The sequence below is a fragment of the Pseudomicrostroma glucosiphilum genome (genome assembly GCF_003144135.1).
Source record: "Pseudomicrostroma glucosiphilum strain MCA 4718 unplaced genomic scaffold BCV69scaffold_14, whole genome shotgun sequence".
In the NCBI taxonomy this organism is placed as follows: domain Eukaryota; kingdom Fungi; phylum Basidiomycota; class Exobasidiomycetes; order Microstromatales; family Microstromataceae; genus Microstroma; species Microstroma glucosiphilum.
The window spans coordinates 439,147-456,766 of NW_020289926.1; the positions used below are offsets into that span (position 1 = coordinate 439,147).

Below are 17,620 nucleotides of genomic sequence, written 5' to 3' on the forward strand. Positions count from 1 at the left end.
CCTCTCCTCTCCTCTCCTCTCCTCTCCTCTCCTCTCCTCTCCTCTCTCTTGCTTGCTCTCTCCCGCCCATCGTCCCACCCATCAGCCCTCCCGAAGTCAGGGTCGCGATTAGGTCGCGATTAGTCCTCTCTACCCAGGCAAGCCTTGGCCGAAGCGAAACTCCTCTCGGCTTCTTCCTCCAAGAAGTCAATCTCGCACCTCTGACCACTGCTCTCGTGCGGTCCATCTTCGCCCCTGGCTAGAGCGACGCCCGCCGCCGACGAAGCGTCCCTCCCAGGTCCGCCGCCGCTGCCGCCGCCGCCGCCAAGCAGGTCAAAGGGGCTCTTGGCACCATTGCTATTGAGCCGGTAGGGTTGATCACCCCCCGCTCGTCCCCCCGAGACGCCGCGCCCGCGACCGCTGAGGTTGAAAGCAGGCGAGGTGCTGCTGGTGTATACGCTGCTCATCTCCAGGGACTCGGGAGAGGCGATGCGAAAGGCGACGGCGTCTGCTGGCACTTCGTACAAGGGTGCTTGGACGTGACTTGCTGGAACGGTGGTGGTGATGATGCCTTGCGGACCAAGTGGAGCGGCTTGTAGCTTGAAGGGCGAGACGGATTCGAAGACGTTGCCGTTGATGCTGCCGCTGCTTCCGCCATCGTGGTACAGAGACTGCACACTGGAAAGCAGTCGGCCGTCATCTCCGTCATCAGAGACATCTCCGTCATCCAACTCGTCCTCTGCCTCCGCCTCCTCTTCTTCCTCCCCTTCATCCAGCTCGTCATACTCTCCACTCTCAGCATCACTATCCAGCTCCTCATCTACCGCCTTGCGCGCAACAGAGAGGAGGTAGATGAAGATTCCAATGCACAGCCCCACGCCCACGAAGCCCGCAATGCGCTTGGCCGTCTCTGCTGTGCTTGTACCGCCTCCGGAAGAAGTTTGACCACCCTGGCCATGACTGGAATCAGTGGTCTCGCCTCCTTCGCCGTGGTAGGCGGCAAAGTTCTTGATCGAGGCGCCGAGACCGCAGTGCACTAGCAACTTGGGCAGAGCGAGGGCCGTGCAGAGAAAATAAGTCTTGAAGGTGAGTGTGGGGCTCGACGCTAGGAGAGTGTTCATGAGGTTGTAAGGGTAGGGCGCGAGGCGGATCAAGAAGAGCAGCTTCGGCCGCTTCTCAATGGCCTTGACGACCTTCTTCAATCCACCTGACTTAGCCATGAGCTTGTCCATCCATTTCCTGAGCAGGGACTTGCTGAGTAGGTAGACTACGATGGCGCCTGATAGTGCGGCAATGTAGCTGATGACGAAGCCTTGCCAGAGACCAAAGGAGAAGCCGCAGAGGACGATCAAGGTCGAGTACAGGGGCAGCGGTGGGAAGGTGGTCAGGAAGATCAGACCGCCGATGGAGACTTTGCCTGCCAGGCCCATATGCTGCAGAGTCCTCGAGAGCTCATCTAGACCTTTGAAGACTTGTGTGTGAAAGGTGAGAACGGTGATGGTGCTGCTGAGCGATATCACGAGCCATATCAGCAGTGGGATGTACCCTTCGAGCCATTCGGGCCACCAGACTCGTTGGCCGGTAAAGGGATCGCGGAAGGCTTTATCAGTATCGCAGATGGTCTGCGAGACATACTTCTGGCTCAATTGAACGCTGAGGACAGGATGGGCAACATGCCATACTATCCTTCTCAGGAGCAGCCCTAGTGACTCCCAAAAGGGCCGTGAAGGCTCGATGGCTCGCCTCCTGCACTTCAGTCCTCCTCTTCGACGACAACGCTTCGTCTTCAAATTGATAGCTCCCCTCCGCGCTTGTGGGATGATGAGGGGAGACGTGCTTCCTGAATGCCGGTCCATCGCAACGTACGAATGCTGTGACGACGACGAAGTCCGGCCATTCTGACTCGCATGACTGATGTACTGCGCTGGGGTGCTATTCGCCTTGAGCGGCTGCTTTAGAGGGCGATATTGCGCTGGTGTACTGCGCCCATCTCCATTGCGAGCATCCTCTATCGCTTTCGCTCGACTGACTGGTCTAGCTTCATTCGCCGAGGCTTTGCTCACAGCCAGGCCATTAGCACCTGTGCTCTTTCTTCGCGGCAGCGGCGCACCACCTCCTTTTCCATGGCCTTTTCCGGCTTCCTCGTCATCCTCCGCATCGTCATCGTCGTACAATCGGCCGCCAGTGATGCTCCCTGGGTAAGGATCCCCGTGACCAGCTCGGCTGGCAGACTTGAAGAGGACAGGCGAAGCTCTTGCGCTGGGAGAGCGCAAGGCGTCCAGCCCATTTCGCTGCATACTGCCCATTCGACCCGATGGTGTATACCGCTGGAACTCGTGCTGTTCTCGAGTGGGCGAAGAGCTAGCCGGGGAGGGCGTGATAGCTCTCCGATGTATATCGATCGAGGGCGAGTTCACTCTCGAGTGCGTAGTGTGTCCACGATCGCCCGTCATGCTCGGGCTGATGGAACGATGACGCTCATTGGAGGCATCTCTTGCCCAACTGCCGAGATGCTGCATCGCCTTTAAGTTATTTGCACTTCGCTCTGCTTCCATCCTTGGCAGTGCAGAGGGCGCCCCTCCCCTGCCCCTCTGGCTGCCACTGTCGCTCCGTTCTAGTCTCTTTGTAGACTGTTCCTCTGCCTCTGCAATGGCCTCTGCTAGAGTGATCGCCGTAGAAGCTTGATGCTGGTGGCCTATCCTCTGCCGTGGAGGAGTAGGCTGCAGAGAGATGGTAGTGTGGGGTACGGCGAGGGGATCATCATGCAGCTCGAATGCAGGGGTGAGGCCATTGTTGGTCCAGGCTGCTCCTCCTAGTGGTTGGGAGGGTGGTAAGAGGAGTGCTTCTGAGCCTGTATCACGAGAAGGGTGACGCCTGTGGCCGCTGAAGGAGGAAGAGGACGACGAAGAAGGAGCAGCATTGGGAGGATAGTTTGCCGACATCCTCGTGGGATCTGGGCGGCGAGGGCGCCGAGGGTGGAAGGCACGGCTGCCAACCCGTCTCGAGGCTTGTGCAACGCCGTGATGGATGTGGGTGTGGCAGTACTGCTCCCAGTCTTGACTGCCTTGGCCCCAAGGTGTGATGAAGCTCTTACTGGTCGGAAGACAAGAGCGACACGAGGCCAACGAGGATCAAGAGGAGGAGGAAGAGAGAGGGCGAAGGCGCGGGGAGGCGAGGAGGATGTGCCGGAAATAGAGCTCGCTTCAATCGGCGCCTCGTGGGGGCGTCAGCGTCAGCAGCAGTAGCTCACAGCCACACAGCCCACACAGCTGGGCGGGAATTGTGGGCGAGGATGGCAGCAGGCCACTTGTCCAGGTGTACGTCAATGGTTGAGACGATTGGCGACGATGGTATCGAGTCGAATGGAAAGGTGAAGAATGATTCTGAGCAAGCAATGGGTCAAGAGATTGTCCTTGCGTGGAGGGCAGCGGCAAGGGGGCGATGATGCGCCACGCCAAAGTCTCGACTCTATCGGCCCCAGTCTACCACCACTTCCTGTCGGCCGAGGCCACGTGCTTACTAATTCAAGGCAGCCTATACCCACCTGACCATCCAGTCGAGCGTACAGCTGGATCCAAAAGAGGATGGTATAGGCAATCTAGTGCATGGGTATTCTACCTCTCCCTGATCTACCACTTGGCGACGACAGCAAGACCTTCTAGTATCCCCTTCCAGCAGCGCCTCTCCCCGTCCCTGCTCCCGCTCCCGCAGATCCACCCACAGCTCGCGCAGGAGCGACATACATCAGAGGCTCGCACAACTCTTCAAAAGCAGTAAAGTGCGCCGTTGCACGGGCGAGCCAGTCTTGTCCGGTAGTAGAGGACCCGGCGCTCCCCACAGAAAGGGCGTGCTGACCTGCTGCTGCTGCTGCTGCTCCACCACGTCTCTTGGTGGGACTAATTCCCGCTCCAGCTCCAGAAGTGAGACCATTCGGGTACAGTAACCCCGATGCAGCAGCAGTCCGAGCTTGCGCTCGACTACGCAAAACAGTCGCCATTGTCTTCTCGAGAGCCTTGAGCGCTTCGAGGGAGAACCACTGGTGGGCATAGGGGTCCATTGCGCTTCCCACTGACGAGTAGTGGCGACTGGTCGTAGCCATCGGTGCTTGTACCTCGCTCATCGATCGAGACTGCGTCTCACTCATGCCATCTGAAGACCGAGGAGGCGTCGCGAGCCCCTTCATATGCGCAATTGAGGCACTGCAGAGAGCTCGATCGCCATACCCTCCCTCAAGCAGACTGACCACCTTGCCCCCCGCCATCTCCTCACTCAGCTGCACCGCATCTCTGGCAAAGCGCTCGTAGAATCCCGGCGGGACATGCTTCCCATGGCGCTGCATACCTTGTAGCTCGTACGAGCAGGCATCGAATCCGCAGGAGATGAGCACGAGGGTATTGGAAGGGGTGGAGCCGGTGCTCTCTAGGAAGTTGCGGGCTTGGGTGAAGAGCTGCGAGTACTTTGTGCGATAGAGCTCATCGAAGGAGGAGGGTGAGTCGTATTTGTCTAGGTGGACTGCCAGTAAGAAGGAGGAATTGCCTGTCAGTGATAATGCTCGCAATCTGGCCAAACCCTGCTCGGCCAATGCTCGGCCTTACTCACCATTCCAGATCCACTGCCCGTGAGCGCCCTGAATACATACGCTGGCATCCCTCACCAGCTCCGCATCTCCATCCTCGCAAGGGAAACTCTCAATGTCATGCAGACTGCTGTAGAATACCTGCAAGCCGCGAGGGGGTATACCAGCTTCTACATCTACGATTCCTCCCCCGCCTCCGCCGCCACCAGACTTGCGAGGACCCCTGCCCCTACCACTTCCACTCCGCCCCGCCAGAGACGAAGCAGCAGCTTTGATCCTCGCTGCTCTCTCCAGATCTACTCTTCGTGTCTCCTCGTTGATCCTCCACGCGATCTTCTGCGTGCCATTGCCATGGTGAAGGTCGATGTCGAAAATCACCACACGATCTACACCGTGTGCCTGATAAGCGTGCACCGCCGCCACGGCGGCATTGTTCACCCAGCAGAAGCCCGAGGGGGCAGAGCCGGAGCAGTGATGGCCTGGTGGGCGGGTGAGAACAAAGGCCCGCCTGGAAGGGAGAGGTGCCGACGAAGAGGAAGATGAGGGACCTCCGTGGATGGATGAGAAGTCGAGGGGCGAGACTGAGCCTCTAGAAGCGTGACCGTTATGCTTGCTTAGTGATGACTGGTCAGCGGCAGCACAGACCCGGTCGACTGCCTCGATACTGGCAGCAAGAGCATGCTGGATAGCCTCTGCAGAACCATAGCCGGCCAGCTCATCTTCTAGACCCTTTGATTTGCTCCCACGCAAGTAGAGATCACCTTGCGAGAGGTGGTAGGGCACTTCGCTCGCGTGTTGATCAGTCTCGTCGTCGCTGCTGCTACTGCTACTACTGCTTTCCTCCTTGGTCGAAGTGTCCAGCTTTTGCCCTGGCGTAGTAGGTGGCAGAGCAAAGCTCACTGGCTCCCTCTTCTCTTCAGCAGGCGTCTGGGGCCCCGGCGCTCCTGGCATGGGCCCTGCTATGTCTGCCTCTTGCTTGATCGTCGGTACAGCCTGGGCAAACGGAGCTCTGATGTCTTCTTCCCGCTTCTGCAGTGGAGTAGCAGTAGAAGACGCCGGGCCAGGAGACGCCTGCCGCGTTGCCCTCCTCGTCCTTCCTAGCCCAGTAGGTGTTGCAGTAGCCGAGACTGCTTCCCGTGTACGCCTTGGGACTGGTTGTGGCGGTAACGGAGCGGAGTGAGGCGCATAGGAGCACAACTGAGAGATGTACGATGAGTAGAGAGTAGAAGGGGCAGCTTGGTTCTCCTCTTGCTGGCCGGCTCCTCCGTCTGCTGCTTCAGCTGGCTTGCCCTTGCGCCGCCGTTTCTCCTCGCATTCGGGCAGAATATCGTCCACCATCTCTTCCTGATGGGCGTGCACAACAGCCAGCGCAGGATGAGCAGGGTAAAGAGGTACGCTCTTCGTAGAGTGGAGGACCTGAACCTGAGGTGATCCTGCGAGAGAAGCATTACCTCTCTGACCAGCCATGCTCATGCCCTGTAATTGCGAGATCAAATCGTCCGCGTCGTTACCAGCGGCGGCTGTCCGCGCCGAGGAGGACGCCCTGTTCTCGTTGTCTTCGGCCATCCTTCCAAGTAGTGCAGACACGCCAAGCAATACCGCCCTCACCCTCTCTGGCCTCTCAACGATGAGGGATACATCCCTACCTCTGATGTAGCGGTGGGCGAGGACTGCAGGTGCGACGATGATATCGAGTAGAGGGGCTGCCTTCAGCTGATCGACAGGTGTCGTAAGGGCAGGGGCGTCTTGGTGTGTTTGCTGGACTTCGACCTGCTGAGATTCTCGCTGCACTTCGACCTGCTGAGATTCTTTCTGGACTTCTTGGACTGGAAGAGCAGGATACGCCAAAGCAGCAGGCGACCTCTCGCGATCGGGCTGCATCTCTACGGCCTGGGTAGCAGCCGTTGCACCTGCGCCGATACTCAGCATGGAGAGAGCGTCTAATGCATCTTGAATGCTGCTACTCCTTCCCATCTGCTCCTCAGGCTGGGAGTTTTGAAGTTGTGACGCTCGGAGCGGTGCTCCCTCACTCTGATCAGGTGGGTTGGGCGCAAAGAGAGCAGGAGCAGGAGCAGGTTGGCCCGTCCCTACCGCTTGTGACTGCTCTTGCACTCGTGCGGCTGTAGGAGGCGGACTGACGCTCCCTTCACCCCATTGCCCCGGTATCGATGCGGTCCCCTCTACCATTGCTTCCTGCTGCTGCTGGTGCTGCTGCTGTTGTTGTTCCTGTCCTTCGGGCGTGGTCCTGCGTGAGCGTGGTGGGATCTTGACAATAAAGACCATCCGTGCCCGTGCCCGTGCCCGTGCCCTTGTTCAGGTTCTTCCAGGCCTTCTTCGTCAGCAAAGCAAGGCAACCGTTCCACAGCTAAAGGAAGGAACAGGAGGGATTGAAGGTACCAATAACTCGGAGGAGGGTATGCTGAGATGTGTGTGTGAGAGAGAGATAGAGAGAGAGAGAAGGAAGCAAGCACGGGAAGATGGCAGAGAAGCGGAAGGGGCGGAGGCGGGGAAGTGAGCGGTGTTGATCTGCGCCACGCGAGCGAGCAGCCACGCTCCTCCGTCCCGGTCGTCAGGTGAAAGGGGCGAGCGAGTGGGTCCTACTGCCATCGACATCAAAGATCCAGCGACCAGGCTTCCAATGGGCAATCTCCCACGCAATCACTCGACTTTGTCTTGGTAGCTGTACATTGCTGGCTTCGGATGAGCACAGCGCAATGGTCACATTTTGGTCAACGGATCAATGCTGAAGATGAGAGTCGAGTGTACAAAAAGGTGAGAGTGAGAGAAAATGTGCATGTGGTGGTGCGTGCAAAAGAGGGCAGACGGGTGACCCCGGGCGAGCGAGCGAGCGAGCAAGAGCTGCTGGCTACGTTTACTCGTCGTCATCCTCGGCCTCGTCCTCATCATCATCGTCCTCCTCGTCCTCCTCCTCCCTTTGGCTCTCGAGGCAGGCCATGGCGATACGGTCCAGGTCCCTCATACCGTCCTGAGAGATCTTTCGGCCACCCTTGGGGTCCTTCTCGAGAACTCCGATGCCCTCCAGACCCTGCAGGCACTTGCGCTGAACGGAGCCAGAGGCGGGAGAGTGCTTCGAGGGCATGTGGCCCTGGTTCTTGGGTCCACCGTGCAGCTTGGTCAGAGCACCGACACCGACGGCCTTGCGCAGGTAGATGTGGCGGGCGAGGGCGGCGGCACGGACGTAGAACCAGTCGGGGTCGTAAGGGGCCTGCTCCTTGTAGGCACCAGTCTTGACAATGTCAACCCAGACGGGGACCTCGATCTTTCCTGAAAGGGGTGGTGGTAAAGAGAAAAGGGTGGGGAAGGGCATGCACATCAGTCACCGTTTCGAGGATGAGAGATGGCCAACATTCAACCCGGATGGATGGTGGTGGCGGTGGGGGGCGACGAGGGAGAGTGTCCCGAGAGGCAAAAGGGGAAAGGGCCGAGGGCGTTGCCCCTCATATCCTACGCCATGAGCATAGGATCCCTCGACATTGCTTGCTTTGCAGCGCTCTGTCTTCTGCCCTAGGTGGGGATGGCACCTCTCCCCTCACTCCACTTCCCTGTCGCTCGATACCCAGCTCCGGGTCCACCGTCCATCCTTCCTTCCAAGAGGTAATGCTACTAACCAGATCGCTTCAGGTGCTGGCTGTAAGCCCTGATGAAGGTGTCGGCGTCGACGTCTCGTACGCTGGGAGAGAGGGAGAAGGGAGAGGTTGTAATGTCAGTTCCCGAGAATCTAGGTAAGGGGCGAGCGAATGTTTTGGCGACCAACGATTTGGCCCCCAGAGCAGATTGCCTCGTCCGAAGAGGACATCCGTCGCAGCGGTCGTGCTGGACTTGAGCGACGTTTCCCGCCGCCACGACAGCAGTGAGGAGGTCTGCTGGACCCTCTGCTGCCAACGCTCAGTTGAACAGCAGGCTTGTCCATACGGCTGCAGGACTCGCACTTCAGCTCTTCCTTGCCATGGGTGCCATTCCCTCCCTACGCCCACTATTTCCTGCCCTACGAAAATGTGTTCCTCCATCCCTATCTGATCCCACCACTCTCTTTGTCTGTGCAGTGTACTCTCGTCGATGATACTAACTTGGGCATATTGAAGATGTATGAGGAGGGTGATGTAAAGGTATACGTGAGGGAAAGGATAAAAGACTAAGAAGAAGAGGCGCGATTGAGCAAAGGCACGCAAGGCAGGGCAGGGCAGGGCAGGGCAGGCAGGCAGGCAGGGGGGCGAATCTCCTCGGGTGTGCGCGCGCGGCGGAAGGACTGGCAGCGGGCGGCGGGACCAGCCTTCTGACTGAGTAGCAGCGGTATAGCTTCCTCGAGAGGTCACGTGCTAGGACAGAGGCTCATTTGGTTCTCCGATCGCCTATGTCCGTCCGTGCTCAGGAAGAATTTGAAGCGAGCGAGCGAGCGAGGCACCGAGCGCATTGGCAGTGGTGGGGCAGTCAGATATCAGGATCATGGAGGGGCACCCGGCAGCAGCAGTCGGACACAACAGTACAAAGATGGTATGGTGAGGGAGGAGACACTGCTCACGCCGGTTGACAGCACGCTGCGAGGCAGATAGGAGAAGGAGGGGTCGCGCAGGCGTCAGAGATAGCGATGTGTGGGTCGGAAGGATGTATTCAGATCTATGCTACAGAGTGAGACGAGGGTATAATGAGAATCTGCTGCTCTACCGCTGCCAACTTGGGCAGTGGGCCATTGATAAAACATGTGGTTCGGAATGCTAGCGTGAGTGGGTCTACTTCATCAGTCCTTCAAACGTCTGCGTCAGGGCGGCGTCCACGCGCGGTCGCTGTGTCTGTCTGAGGTCGGCTTGGGGTCGCTGCAAGGATCACGGTGAGCGCAAGAGGGGAGCGTCAGTAAGTAGAGCTCAGCAAGAGGGTGGGATCGAGTGCGTCTAGCATGATTGGCCTCGTCACTCACATCTTTGCCGACTCTGATGCCCTTTCCCTCGCGACCTGCTAATCTCTGCAGCTCCCCGTCTACTCTTGCCCTCGCATCCTCATCTTTCCCCTTGAGTGGTCCTGCTGCTCTCCTCGACCCCTTGGACGCCTTTGCTTTGTTAGCGCTCTCATGTCTCTTCTTTGCCAGTGATGCCGCTGACGCAGCTGATGCTGGTGCTTTGGTGTTCGAGACCTGCTGCTGCTGTGAACCAGATGAGCGAGTCTTGCGAGTGGTGGAAGAGTTGATGGCCCGTTTCACACCTATCCTGGACATGATGGGAGGGATGTCCGAGAGAGCGAAGCCCTTTGCAAGGTGGGAGGTTGACCCTGGCGGGTGAGTGAAGGAGGGAGTAGCTAGCGGGGTAAGGCTGACTGTGATGATCTTGGGCCAGTCGGTGTTAAGGCAACAATCAATCAATCCACTTGTCGCTTGCCGAGGTGGGGATGGTGCTGTTTCACAGGAATGGAAGGAGGCCCTTTGCGCTTTCCCCGCTCTGCCCTGTACGGACAAGGAAGGAAGTGGGGGGAGGCGAGGGAAGCAGGCGCAGACACAGGCGAGGCGTGCGTGCGTCATTTCCTGCCTCTGCCTCTCCGCACCCAGGCACATCAGCAGAGGCCCACTGCCGATCGATCACCCCGCGGCTGGGTGCGCCTCGCTGGTCAGACGCCCGTCGCAGGCCTCAGCATTCACCCGCCAGCCACTCCTCCCCTTTCCCCACTGGAGAGCATCCTACCCTTCCACACCACCTTCCGCACAACAACCGCTCACACCCCACAAAGGATAGACTCACCCACCTCCACCAGAGTCAAACCTCAACAACAGCACCACCACCACCACCACCCACCTGCCACCTCTCGCCCACCACTCTTGCTGAAAGCGATAATCCATCAGCACAGCCGCACCCACACTTCCGATTGAGACAAAGCGTACTCTCTCATAGCCTACCCCCACCTTCACCTTCCTCACACATCATCATGTCGGTCGAGTGAGTATATGCATCAGCATCACATCAACTCGGGAACGCCTTCGCTTGCTAGGGCCTCTCGCTCGTCTCCTATCAGTGCTCCTGCGAAGGGAGAGGGACTGCCTTCTTGCACAGCCCTCCCCCACTCCACCCAGCTTCCGCCGTCGCACCACCCTACCCACTCACCTAGCCAGTGACTCGGATGCTCACACATCTTCGCCCTTTTTCTCTCCCACCGTGCGCCCCACCACCTCGCTACAGCCTCAACCCTCATGTTCAGCTGGGCTTCCCTCGTGAGTAGCGATAGCAATTCGGCAGAGGAGGATCAAGATGCAGTGTACTGGGCTAAGATGGCTCAGGGCAGCAAGGGTCAACCTCCGCTTCTTCCCCGTCAATTACTCGAACACATGTTGAATCTCATCTCCCACCTCTCGCCTCTTCCCCTTCTCCTAAAGGGCCTCTGACCCAGCTGGTCAAACGATCCCTCCAGGTGTCCAACCCTAACAACCAGCCCGTCGCCTTCAAGGTAAAGACTACCGCACCCAAGCAGTACTGTGTACGACCCAACAGCGGAAGGATCGAGCCCGGAGAGAAGGTAGAGGTCCAAGGTGAGTAGTGGCAGCCCTCCTCCGAGCTAGATTTCGGAGTGTATTTGCTGATGTCGTTTCCCTCTGTGCTCTGCCCTCTTGCCCCCTTTGCCAGTTCTTCTGCAAGCTATGAAGGAGGAGCCTCCCATGTCCGCAAAGTGCCGCGACAAGTTCCTGGTCCAGTCCACCATCATCACCCCCGACCGCGAGAACATTCAGCTGACGGAGCTCTGGGGCGTGGTGGAGAAGGAGGACAAGAACGCCATTCACGAGCAGAAGATCCGATGTGCCTTCCTGCCAGCTGCTACCGCACCCGTCCCCGAAGAAGAGGAGGGCAACGGCGGCAGTGACGACAAGTTCTCTACTGTCCGCGGAGGACCCAATGGCAGCTCGCAGGCCGAAACCTACAACCCCGTCGTGGCCGCCTCGAATGCCGCCGGAAACACCGATGGAGCCACGACCGAAAAGGCTCGCAACGCAGTCGTCGCCGCCGGTGGAGCAGCAGCAGCCGGTGCAGGAGCAGCCTACTATGCCACCAAGTCGGCCGTCGTGGGCGGTGGTGGTGCAAACGACTCATCGAGGCAAGAAACACCGCTAGGTGAAAAGTCGAACAGCGAGCTGCAGAGTGAAGTCAAGAGGCTCAAGGCTCAAGTCAATGAGTTGCAGAGGAAGAGTGGACAGACGGCCACTGCTACTGGAGATGCGGGTGTACCCGTACACATTGTCGCTGCCGTTGCCTTTGGAGTCTTTGCGATCACCTACCTCTTCTTCTAGAAGAGTGCAAAGAGGGATCAAGATACTTGAGCGGTTCTGAGCGCGAGGAGTCAGCCACGGTAGAGGCCGGAAAGTCAGTTTCAAAAGGCGTAAGACGCAAGGCGCAAGGCGAAGCTGGCAAGCAGAGGGGTAGCGAGAGGAATCGACGAGCTGGAGATGATTGACTTCCTCAAGAGATGGGCGAGCAGAGCAGAGGAGAGCGAGGAGAGTGCAGCAGTGCCCTTTTGCAGACAATCTACATATCGTTTCCCAAAATTAAATACTCGTCTGGGAAGGCAGGAGGGGTGGGCTAGGCGGGCATCAAGGAGCAAAGGAGCCAGCCAGGTTCTTCATCCTCTCTGGACACTCTTCTCGGCAGCTCCGTGCGATTCTCATCGCACCGAGTATCCTGCCTCGACTTTTCTCGACTTCTCATCCCCCTTCCCCTTCCCCCCCCCTAAGCTCGCTCGCTCCCCCCTTGGTATTCCTCTCACTAGCCAGCCAGCCAGCCAGCCAGCCAGGCTTCCATCAAGCGATTGATTGGTCCACTCGCTCACTTCGGTTGAGTCCACACTTCCCAACCATTCATTCCCCCTCCCCAAGCCGATCCTTGTGCCCCATCCCGGTCCCAGGTCCCAGGTCCCAGGTCCAGGCCCTGTTCTGATGGCCCAGCTTTCCTCTACCTCTACATTGAAATTCGTCATACTTCCTTTCGTTTCGTTTCGACTCGTCTTGTCTTGTCTTCTTGTTCGGATGTTCAGCCAAAACCAAAAGAATCATGCTTTTGCTACTGTCCAACTGCCTTGCTCTGCTCTGCTTTGCTTTGAGGAGCGAGCGCATGAGCTAGGGATGGGATTGATTGCTATGCTACCATGTCAGATCTCAGATCTGAGTTGAAGGAGAACAAGCATGAAGCCGAGGAGGATAGGGCTTCTTCCATCTGTCTCCTCGCCTCCTTCTCAATGCCGCTCAGCCCCTGATCCCTAGGCTACTGTTACCCTTTAGCGAGAGTGAGACTTGGACCCCGATTCACTCGAGGGTTGTCTTCTTACTTCACTCCTCTGCCGCGGCTCACCCTGATCTTGCTCTCTCCTATCCTCAGTATCTGAGTCGGGAGAGTAAGAGCGGGAGCGGGAGCGCGAGAGAGAGCGGGAGCTGGCCCCTTCTGAACGAGGCGTCAGGGAGCGTCGCGCTCTCCTATCCCGCGTGATCTCCCTACTGCCACTGCGACCACGGCTTCCACTAGCCCCTGTTCTACGTCTTCTTCGATCTCTCGAGTCAAAGGAAGACTCGCTTCTAGAGGAATAAGACCGAGAGTCGGACGAGTAGCTCGAGGCGTCCGAGTAGGAGCCAGAGGAAGAAGAGGTAGAGGGGGAGCGTCTCCTGCGCTTTGCCTTGCTGGTAGAGACGGAGGAAGAAGACTTCTTCTTGGCTTGTACTTCTTCCTGCCGTCTGGACTTTTCCTTGAAGGAGAGAATAGCGTCTGCTGTGCCTTTCCTGCAGGTTCGTATGGGCAAGAGAAGGGCTGGACAGGTCAGGCTTGCTTCCCTTTCTATCTCTCCCTCATCTCGCCTCACTCACCTAGCCAACTCCTCTGGTACTCTCACCCTCTCCCTCTTCTCTTCCTCTTTTCTCCTCAGCTTCTCATCACTGAAGAGCTGGCTGCGGGTAGGACGCGACACGTAGGGTCGAGCATTCGAGGGATTTGGACACTTCCAGGTTGGGTGAGAGGTGGAGAGACACTTTTGACATGGGCGCGGGGCGGTGCTCCCACTTGCGCCTGAGCCTGAGCCTGAGGAGGAGGGATGAGCTGAAGAAAGTCGAGAGGGAAACATGCTCGAAGCGACGTGGACTGTTGTGAATGGACCTGATCTGAGGCCTTGAACGATTGAGTATCGTCGCTGCCCCGCGAGCGGCGGAAAGAAGGACTGCAGGGCCAAGAGTGGAGCCGCGGCAAGTCCCCACCCGCTCCCCCGCTTTCCGAAATGCACGGATCGATCGATAATGGATCCCACTCCCTCCTTCTTGTCGACTCGTACCCGCCCCTCTTACCTCAGCCCTCACAATGGCCTTTGCATCGTCATCAAACTCGACTGCGGAGTCTTCGTATAGCTCGATGGACGAGTCTTACCTCCTCTGGCTGCTCAGCGACTCCAATCTGCCCACCGGAGGGTTCGTCGCCTCCTCGGGCCTAGAGTCATACGTCTCGCACGGCTTCCTGCATCTACCTCCCGCCAGCAGCGCTCCTTCCTCATCCTTCCCCTCAGCTGAGGCAAGAAAGAGCAAGAGCAAGGAGGATCAGATGGCCGAAGCCACTTTACGCTTCCTACAGGACTCGCTAGGAAGCTACGCTCGTAGCGCCTTGCCCTTTCTCAGAGAGGCACATAGCGTTACGTGTTGGTACTTGGACTTCCCTTCCCCTGATGGCGAGAGCGGGGAAGCAGAGGGACGTAAGAGGCTGGAGCTCTGTCTCTCACAACTTGCGCACCTAGAGCAGACCTACCATTCCCTCTCGCTCAACCATGTGCTCAGAAGAGCTTCGAGAGCGCAAGGTATCGCGCTCCTCACTCTGTACGCACGCTCCTTCAGCTCGGTCCCCTTCCCCTCATCTGAGACTCGCCAAGAGGAGAGGGATGTCTCATCAGCCCAAGTCTACAAAGAGGTTCGGTCTCAAAGGGCCGCAGGCCTGATCGAGGCATTGAAGAAGCATGTGAGACTGGCATCGGTGAAAGGGGGAGCGCCATACGGCCATCTCCCCACATGCTGGGCAGTCTTCACCGCCTGTCTCGGCGTAGGACTTCGTGAGTACACGACATGGGCTCATTGATAAGCCTCGCTCAGCTCACAGCTGCAAGAAATTTCCAGATGTCGACCTCTGACGCGACGCCCCCTCCCCCTCCCTCACCCCCTGACAGGAAGCGCAACCTCGCTGCACCTCTTCCTACAAGCACGCTCCGTCCTCTCCTCTTCGGTACGACTCAATACGCTCGGCCCTTACCTTGCTCACGGGCTGCTTCTCGGGCCCGTCAAGGATATTCTTCAGAGCTTGGAGGAGGAGGTGAATAGCGAGCACGATATCGGGCAACAGGGGAAGAGTGAAGCAAAACAGGGGGCGAGGTGGGAAGAATCACGAGCAAGCACGACGGATACGGAGCGCAGCCCAAACACCTCTGCCTCCACCCGGGTCGACAAGAGCGCCTTCGAATGGGATTGGGAGGAAGAGGGCGACTGGTACGCCGACGAGCTCTCAGCTGGCCATCATCGTCCGCTTTCGCCTCAAGGTCCATCAGGTCTGCGTCCACCTGTGAATACCTGGCCATTGGGTGAGATCGTGCAGGGCAGACATGATGCGCTCCATAGCCGACTGTTCAACAGCTGAGATGCAATGGCAATGGCAGATGGCATACCCGGGGGAAGTTGAAGTGGTGGACTTTATATTATATTGATATTGGGGTCCTTACCCTCCTCTGACTATGATTGATTGAGTGGTAATGATGGGGCATTCTGATGTCAATGCTAAGGCCTCTCGCTGACTCAGTAGCGGCTGGCGGCTGCCTGGCACTGCTTGAGCTGCTCAAGGTAGAAGGAGCACGACTCCATGTTGTTGCCTGTAGCATCAAGGCAACGCAGGAAGTCTGTGGGGTAGGAAAACAGTGAGGACATGTCAGCATCCAACTACCTCTGATCACAACGAGGCATCCCACCTCTCCTTCTTTTACTCACCCTTGCTAGCCGCCTCGCAGTTCACACCGCCCATCCTGTTCCCATTGGCCTGCTCCTGAGCAAATTCTGTCGTCTGCTGCTGCTCAACAGGTGCCGTCTCTCCCCTTCCACCAAAGAGCATGTTACTCAATCCATGCCCGACTGTAGATCCCACTGCCACACCAGCCGCAGTGGAGGCCATGTTGCCAAAGAGACCACCTCCACCGCTGGTAGTCTGAGGGGCAGCCTGTGCGTGCGCGGGAGTGGCTGCGCCGGGCTGCGATGACCTGTAGGACTGCTGCTGAGAGGGAGCAGATCCGGCCATTGTGTGAGCTCCGCGAGAACCGGCAGGGGTGGAGCTGCTGGAAGAGGAGCCAAAGGTGGGGCGAGATGAGGGTCGGCCACCGCCGCCGCCGCTGCGACTGGGAGGGGACAAGAAGCACACAGGAGAAGAGAGAATTGTCAGCAATTGCTACTGTGGCGAAGGAGGAGGCGCAGACATGGAATAAGCTTCTGGAGTACTCACGATGATCGAGGCATGTTGTGAGAGTAAGAGTGAGTACTAAGTCCGGGGGCAAGTGGGATGGGTAGTGGTGCAAGTGGCAAGGTGTACTTGTGTGAGCCAGCCTTGTTCTCTGCCTGTGTTGCTAAGTCGCTTGGCCTCGTCCTCGCCTCGCACGTTGCCGAGGCGAGGCCGGAAAAGTCGGGACCGGAAGGAAGGACTTGGAAGGGCGCGCTGAGCCTTGCGAAGGTCCGCACACACGGAAGCAGCCAAGCGACGACGAGGCGCCGAAAAGAGAGGCGAGGCATAGTTGGTCATCCTTCGTCGTCGTACAGACCTCCTTCACACCCCTCCACCACATCTCCCTCACCCATCACTACGACGACCACCATGACTTCCCTCCTTCGTACCGCCGTAGCTCCCGCAGCACGCTCGGCTCTGCGTCCAGCAGCCAGCCGTGTCCCCGTGGCTTCCTTCGCCGCCACTACCCCTGCCGCCGCCTCCACCTTCAGCACCACTTGTCGCCGAGGTGACTCTCAACCCCCCGGAAAGCAGCCTCAGCAATCGCCTCGCAAGCACGAGGATCAAGTTGATCAGGCTCGCAAGACTTCCAGCAACGCCCTCTTCATCTCCCTTGCGGCAGGTTCAGTCATTGCTGCCGCCTACTTTGGTTTCAACCGTCTCTCCGCCGAGGGACAGCAGCAGCAGCAGGCCTCGTCGTCGTCGTCGTCGTCTTCGTCCACCTCTGGTAAGAGATTGAGCTACGCCGAACGTGTCAAGGCTTCCCTCGCTAGAGCCAATGCATCAGGAGGTGGTGTTCAGGTATTCCACAGCGCCGCTTCAGGGATCGATGGCGAAGATTCGCCCTTGTCTGGTGAAGGCACAGACGAGGCCGATGTTGCTGCCCAAGAAGGGATCAATGCCCCCGATTCTTCTGCATCGCTAGATGTCATCAGCGACGTTGTTGAAGAGGACCCGGGAGAGGGCCAAGAAGCGGCCTATGATCCTTCGACGGGACAGATCAATTGGGACTGCCCTTGTCTGGGCGGTATGGCCACGGGTCCCTGTGGAGAAGAATTCAAGGAAGCTTTCAGCTGCTTTGTATTCAGTGAACAGGAGCCCAAGGGTGTAGAGTGTGTAGGCAAGTTCAAGGGAATGCAGGATTGCTTCAGGAGACATCCTGAAGAGTACAAGGAGGAACTCGAGATGGAGGAGGAGGTAAGTCGTGCTGAGCGGGGAGGAAATTGTGTTTACGAGTGCGGGCGCTGTGATGCTTCGGTACCAGATTCAAGCGCCCGTATAGCCTGATCTCGAGCTGACACTCTCCTCCTTCTCCCCCTTTTATCACTCTTCAGGATGAGGCACAATCACTTGTGGATGAGGTGGAACAAGCTTTGGGCCTGTCAGGAGGACAATCGAAGCAAATTGCTGCATGATCGTTGGTCTTACTGTATGCCGATCAAGAGGAGCATATGAAGGGTATGGGTTCGAAGCGCGGCAGAGAGAGCAAGCAAGTAGGTTGCTTGGCTGCACGACAGACTGTGCATAGCATCCATCATCACTCATTGAAGTACCCCCCTCCAATCAAAACAAACACACCCAC

The 17,620-nt window shown here is 58.1% G+C and overlaps 7 protein-coding genes across 7 annotated transcripts; 3 read left to right on the plus strand and 4 right to left on the minus strand.

Moving 5' to 3' along the window:
• Nucleotides 1-779: 779 nt before the first annotated feature.
• BCV69DRAFT_242653 (hypothetical protein) lies at nt 780-1,523 on the minus strand (the record flags this gene model as incomplete). The annotated part of the gene is made up of 1 exon (XM_025490042.1): nt 780-1,523. A coding segment is annotated over one exon (744 nt), but the record flags the coding sequence as incomplete, so codon positions are not given.
• Nucleotides 1,524-3,582: 2,059 nt separating this feature from the next.
• Nucleotides 3,583-7,023, minus strand: BCV69DRAFT_64833 (Arginase/deacetylase). The gene is made up of 2 exons (XM_025495426.1): nt 4,579-7,023; nt 3,583-4,491 (listed from the first exon to the last, which is right to left on the minus strand). The coding sequence occupies exons 1-2, from the start codon at nt 6,836-6,838 to the stop codon at nt 3,638-3,640; spliced, it is 3,114 nt and encodes a 1,037-aa protein (XP_025346016.1). The 5' UTR covers nt 6,839-7,023; the 3' UTR covers nt 3,583-3,637.
• Nucleotides 7,024-7,427: 404 nt separating this feature from the next.
• Nucleotides 7,428-10,026, minus strand: BCV69DRAFT_314416 (hypothetical protein; the record flags this gene model as incomplete). The annotated part of the gene is made up of 4 exons (XM_025495115.1): nt 9,489-10,026; nt 9,308-9,387; nt 8,185-8,246; nt 7,428-7,840 (listed from the first exon to the last, which is right to left on the minus strand). Exons 1-4 carry the CDS (start codon nt 9,780-9,782, stop codon nt 7,428-7,430), a joined length of 849 nt encoding a protein of 282 aa, XP_025346017.1. The 5' UTR covers nt 9,783-10,026.
• Nucleotides 10,027-10,675: 649 nt separating this feature from the next.
• BCV69DRAFT_252196 (VAMP-associated protein) lies at nt 10,676-11,834 on the plus strand (the record flags this gene model as incomplete). Its single annotated transcript, XM_025490465.1, has 3 exons — nt 10,676-10,766; nt 10,929-11,081; nt 11,176-11,834. 3 exons carry the CDS (start codon nt 10,676-10,678, stop codon nt 11,832-11,834), a joined length of 903 nt encoding a protein of 300 aa, XP_025346018.1.
• A 1,971-nt stretch (nt 11,835-13,805) lies between these two features.
• Nucleotides 13,806-15,450, plus strand: BCV69DRAFT_65002 (hypothetical protein). Its single transcript, XM_025495427.1, has 2 exons — nt 13,806-14,614; nt 14,729-15,450. The coding sequence occupies exons 1-2, from the start codon at nt 13,879-13,881 to the stop codon at nt 15,190-15,192; spliced, it is 1,200 nt and encodes a 399-aa protein (XP_025346019.1). The 5' UTR covers nt 13,806-13,878; the 3' UTR covers nt 15,193-15,450.
• Nucleotides 15,348-16,055, minus strand: BCV69DRAFT_301013 (hypothetical protein; the record flags this gene model as incomplete). The annotated part of the gene is made up of 3 exons (XM_025494514.1): nt 15,348-15,448; nt 15,537-15,937; nt 16,042-16,055. The coding sequence occupies 3 exons, from the start codon at nt 16,053-16,055 to the stop codon at nt 15,348-15,350; spliced, it is 516 nt and encodes a 171-aa protein (XP_025346020.1).
• Nucleotides 16,056-16,364: 309 nt separating this feature from the next.
• BCV69DRAFT_284838 (hypothetical protein) lies at nt 16,365-17,502 on the plus strand. Its single transcript, XM_025493185.1, has one exon. The coding sequence runs from the start codon at nt 16,408-16,410 to the stop codon at nt 17,323-17,325; it is 918 nt and encodes a 305-aa protein (XP_025346021.1). The 5' UTR covers nt 16,365-16,407; the 3' UTR covers nt 17,326-17,502.
• The last annotated feature ends 118 nt before the right edge of the window (nt 17,503-17,620 follow it).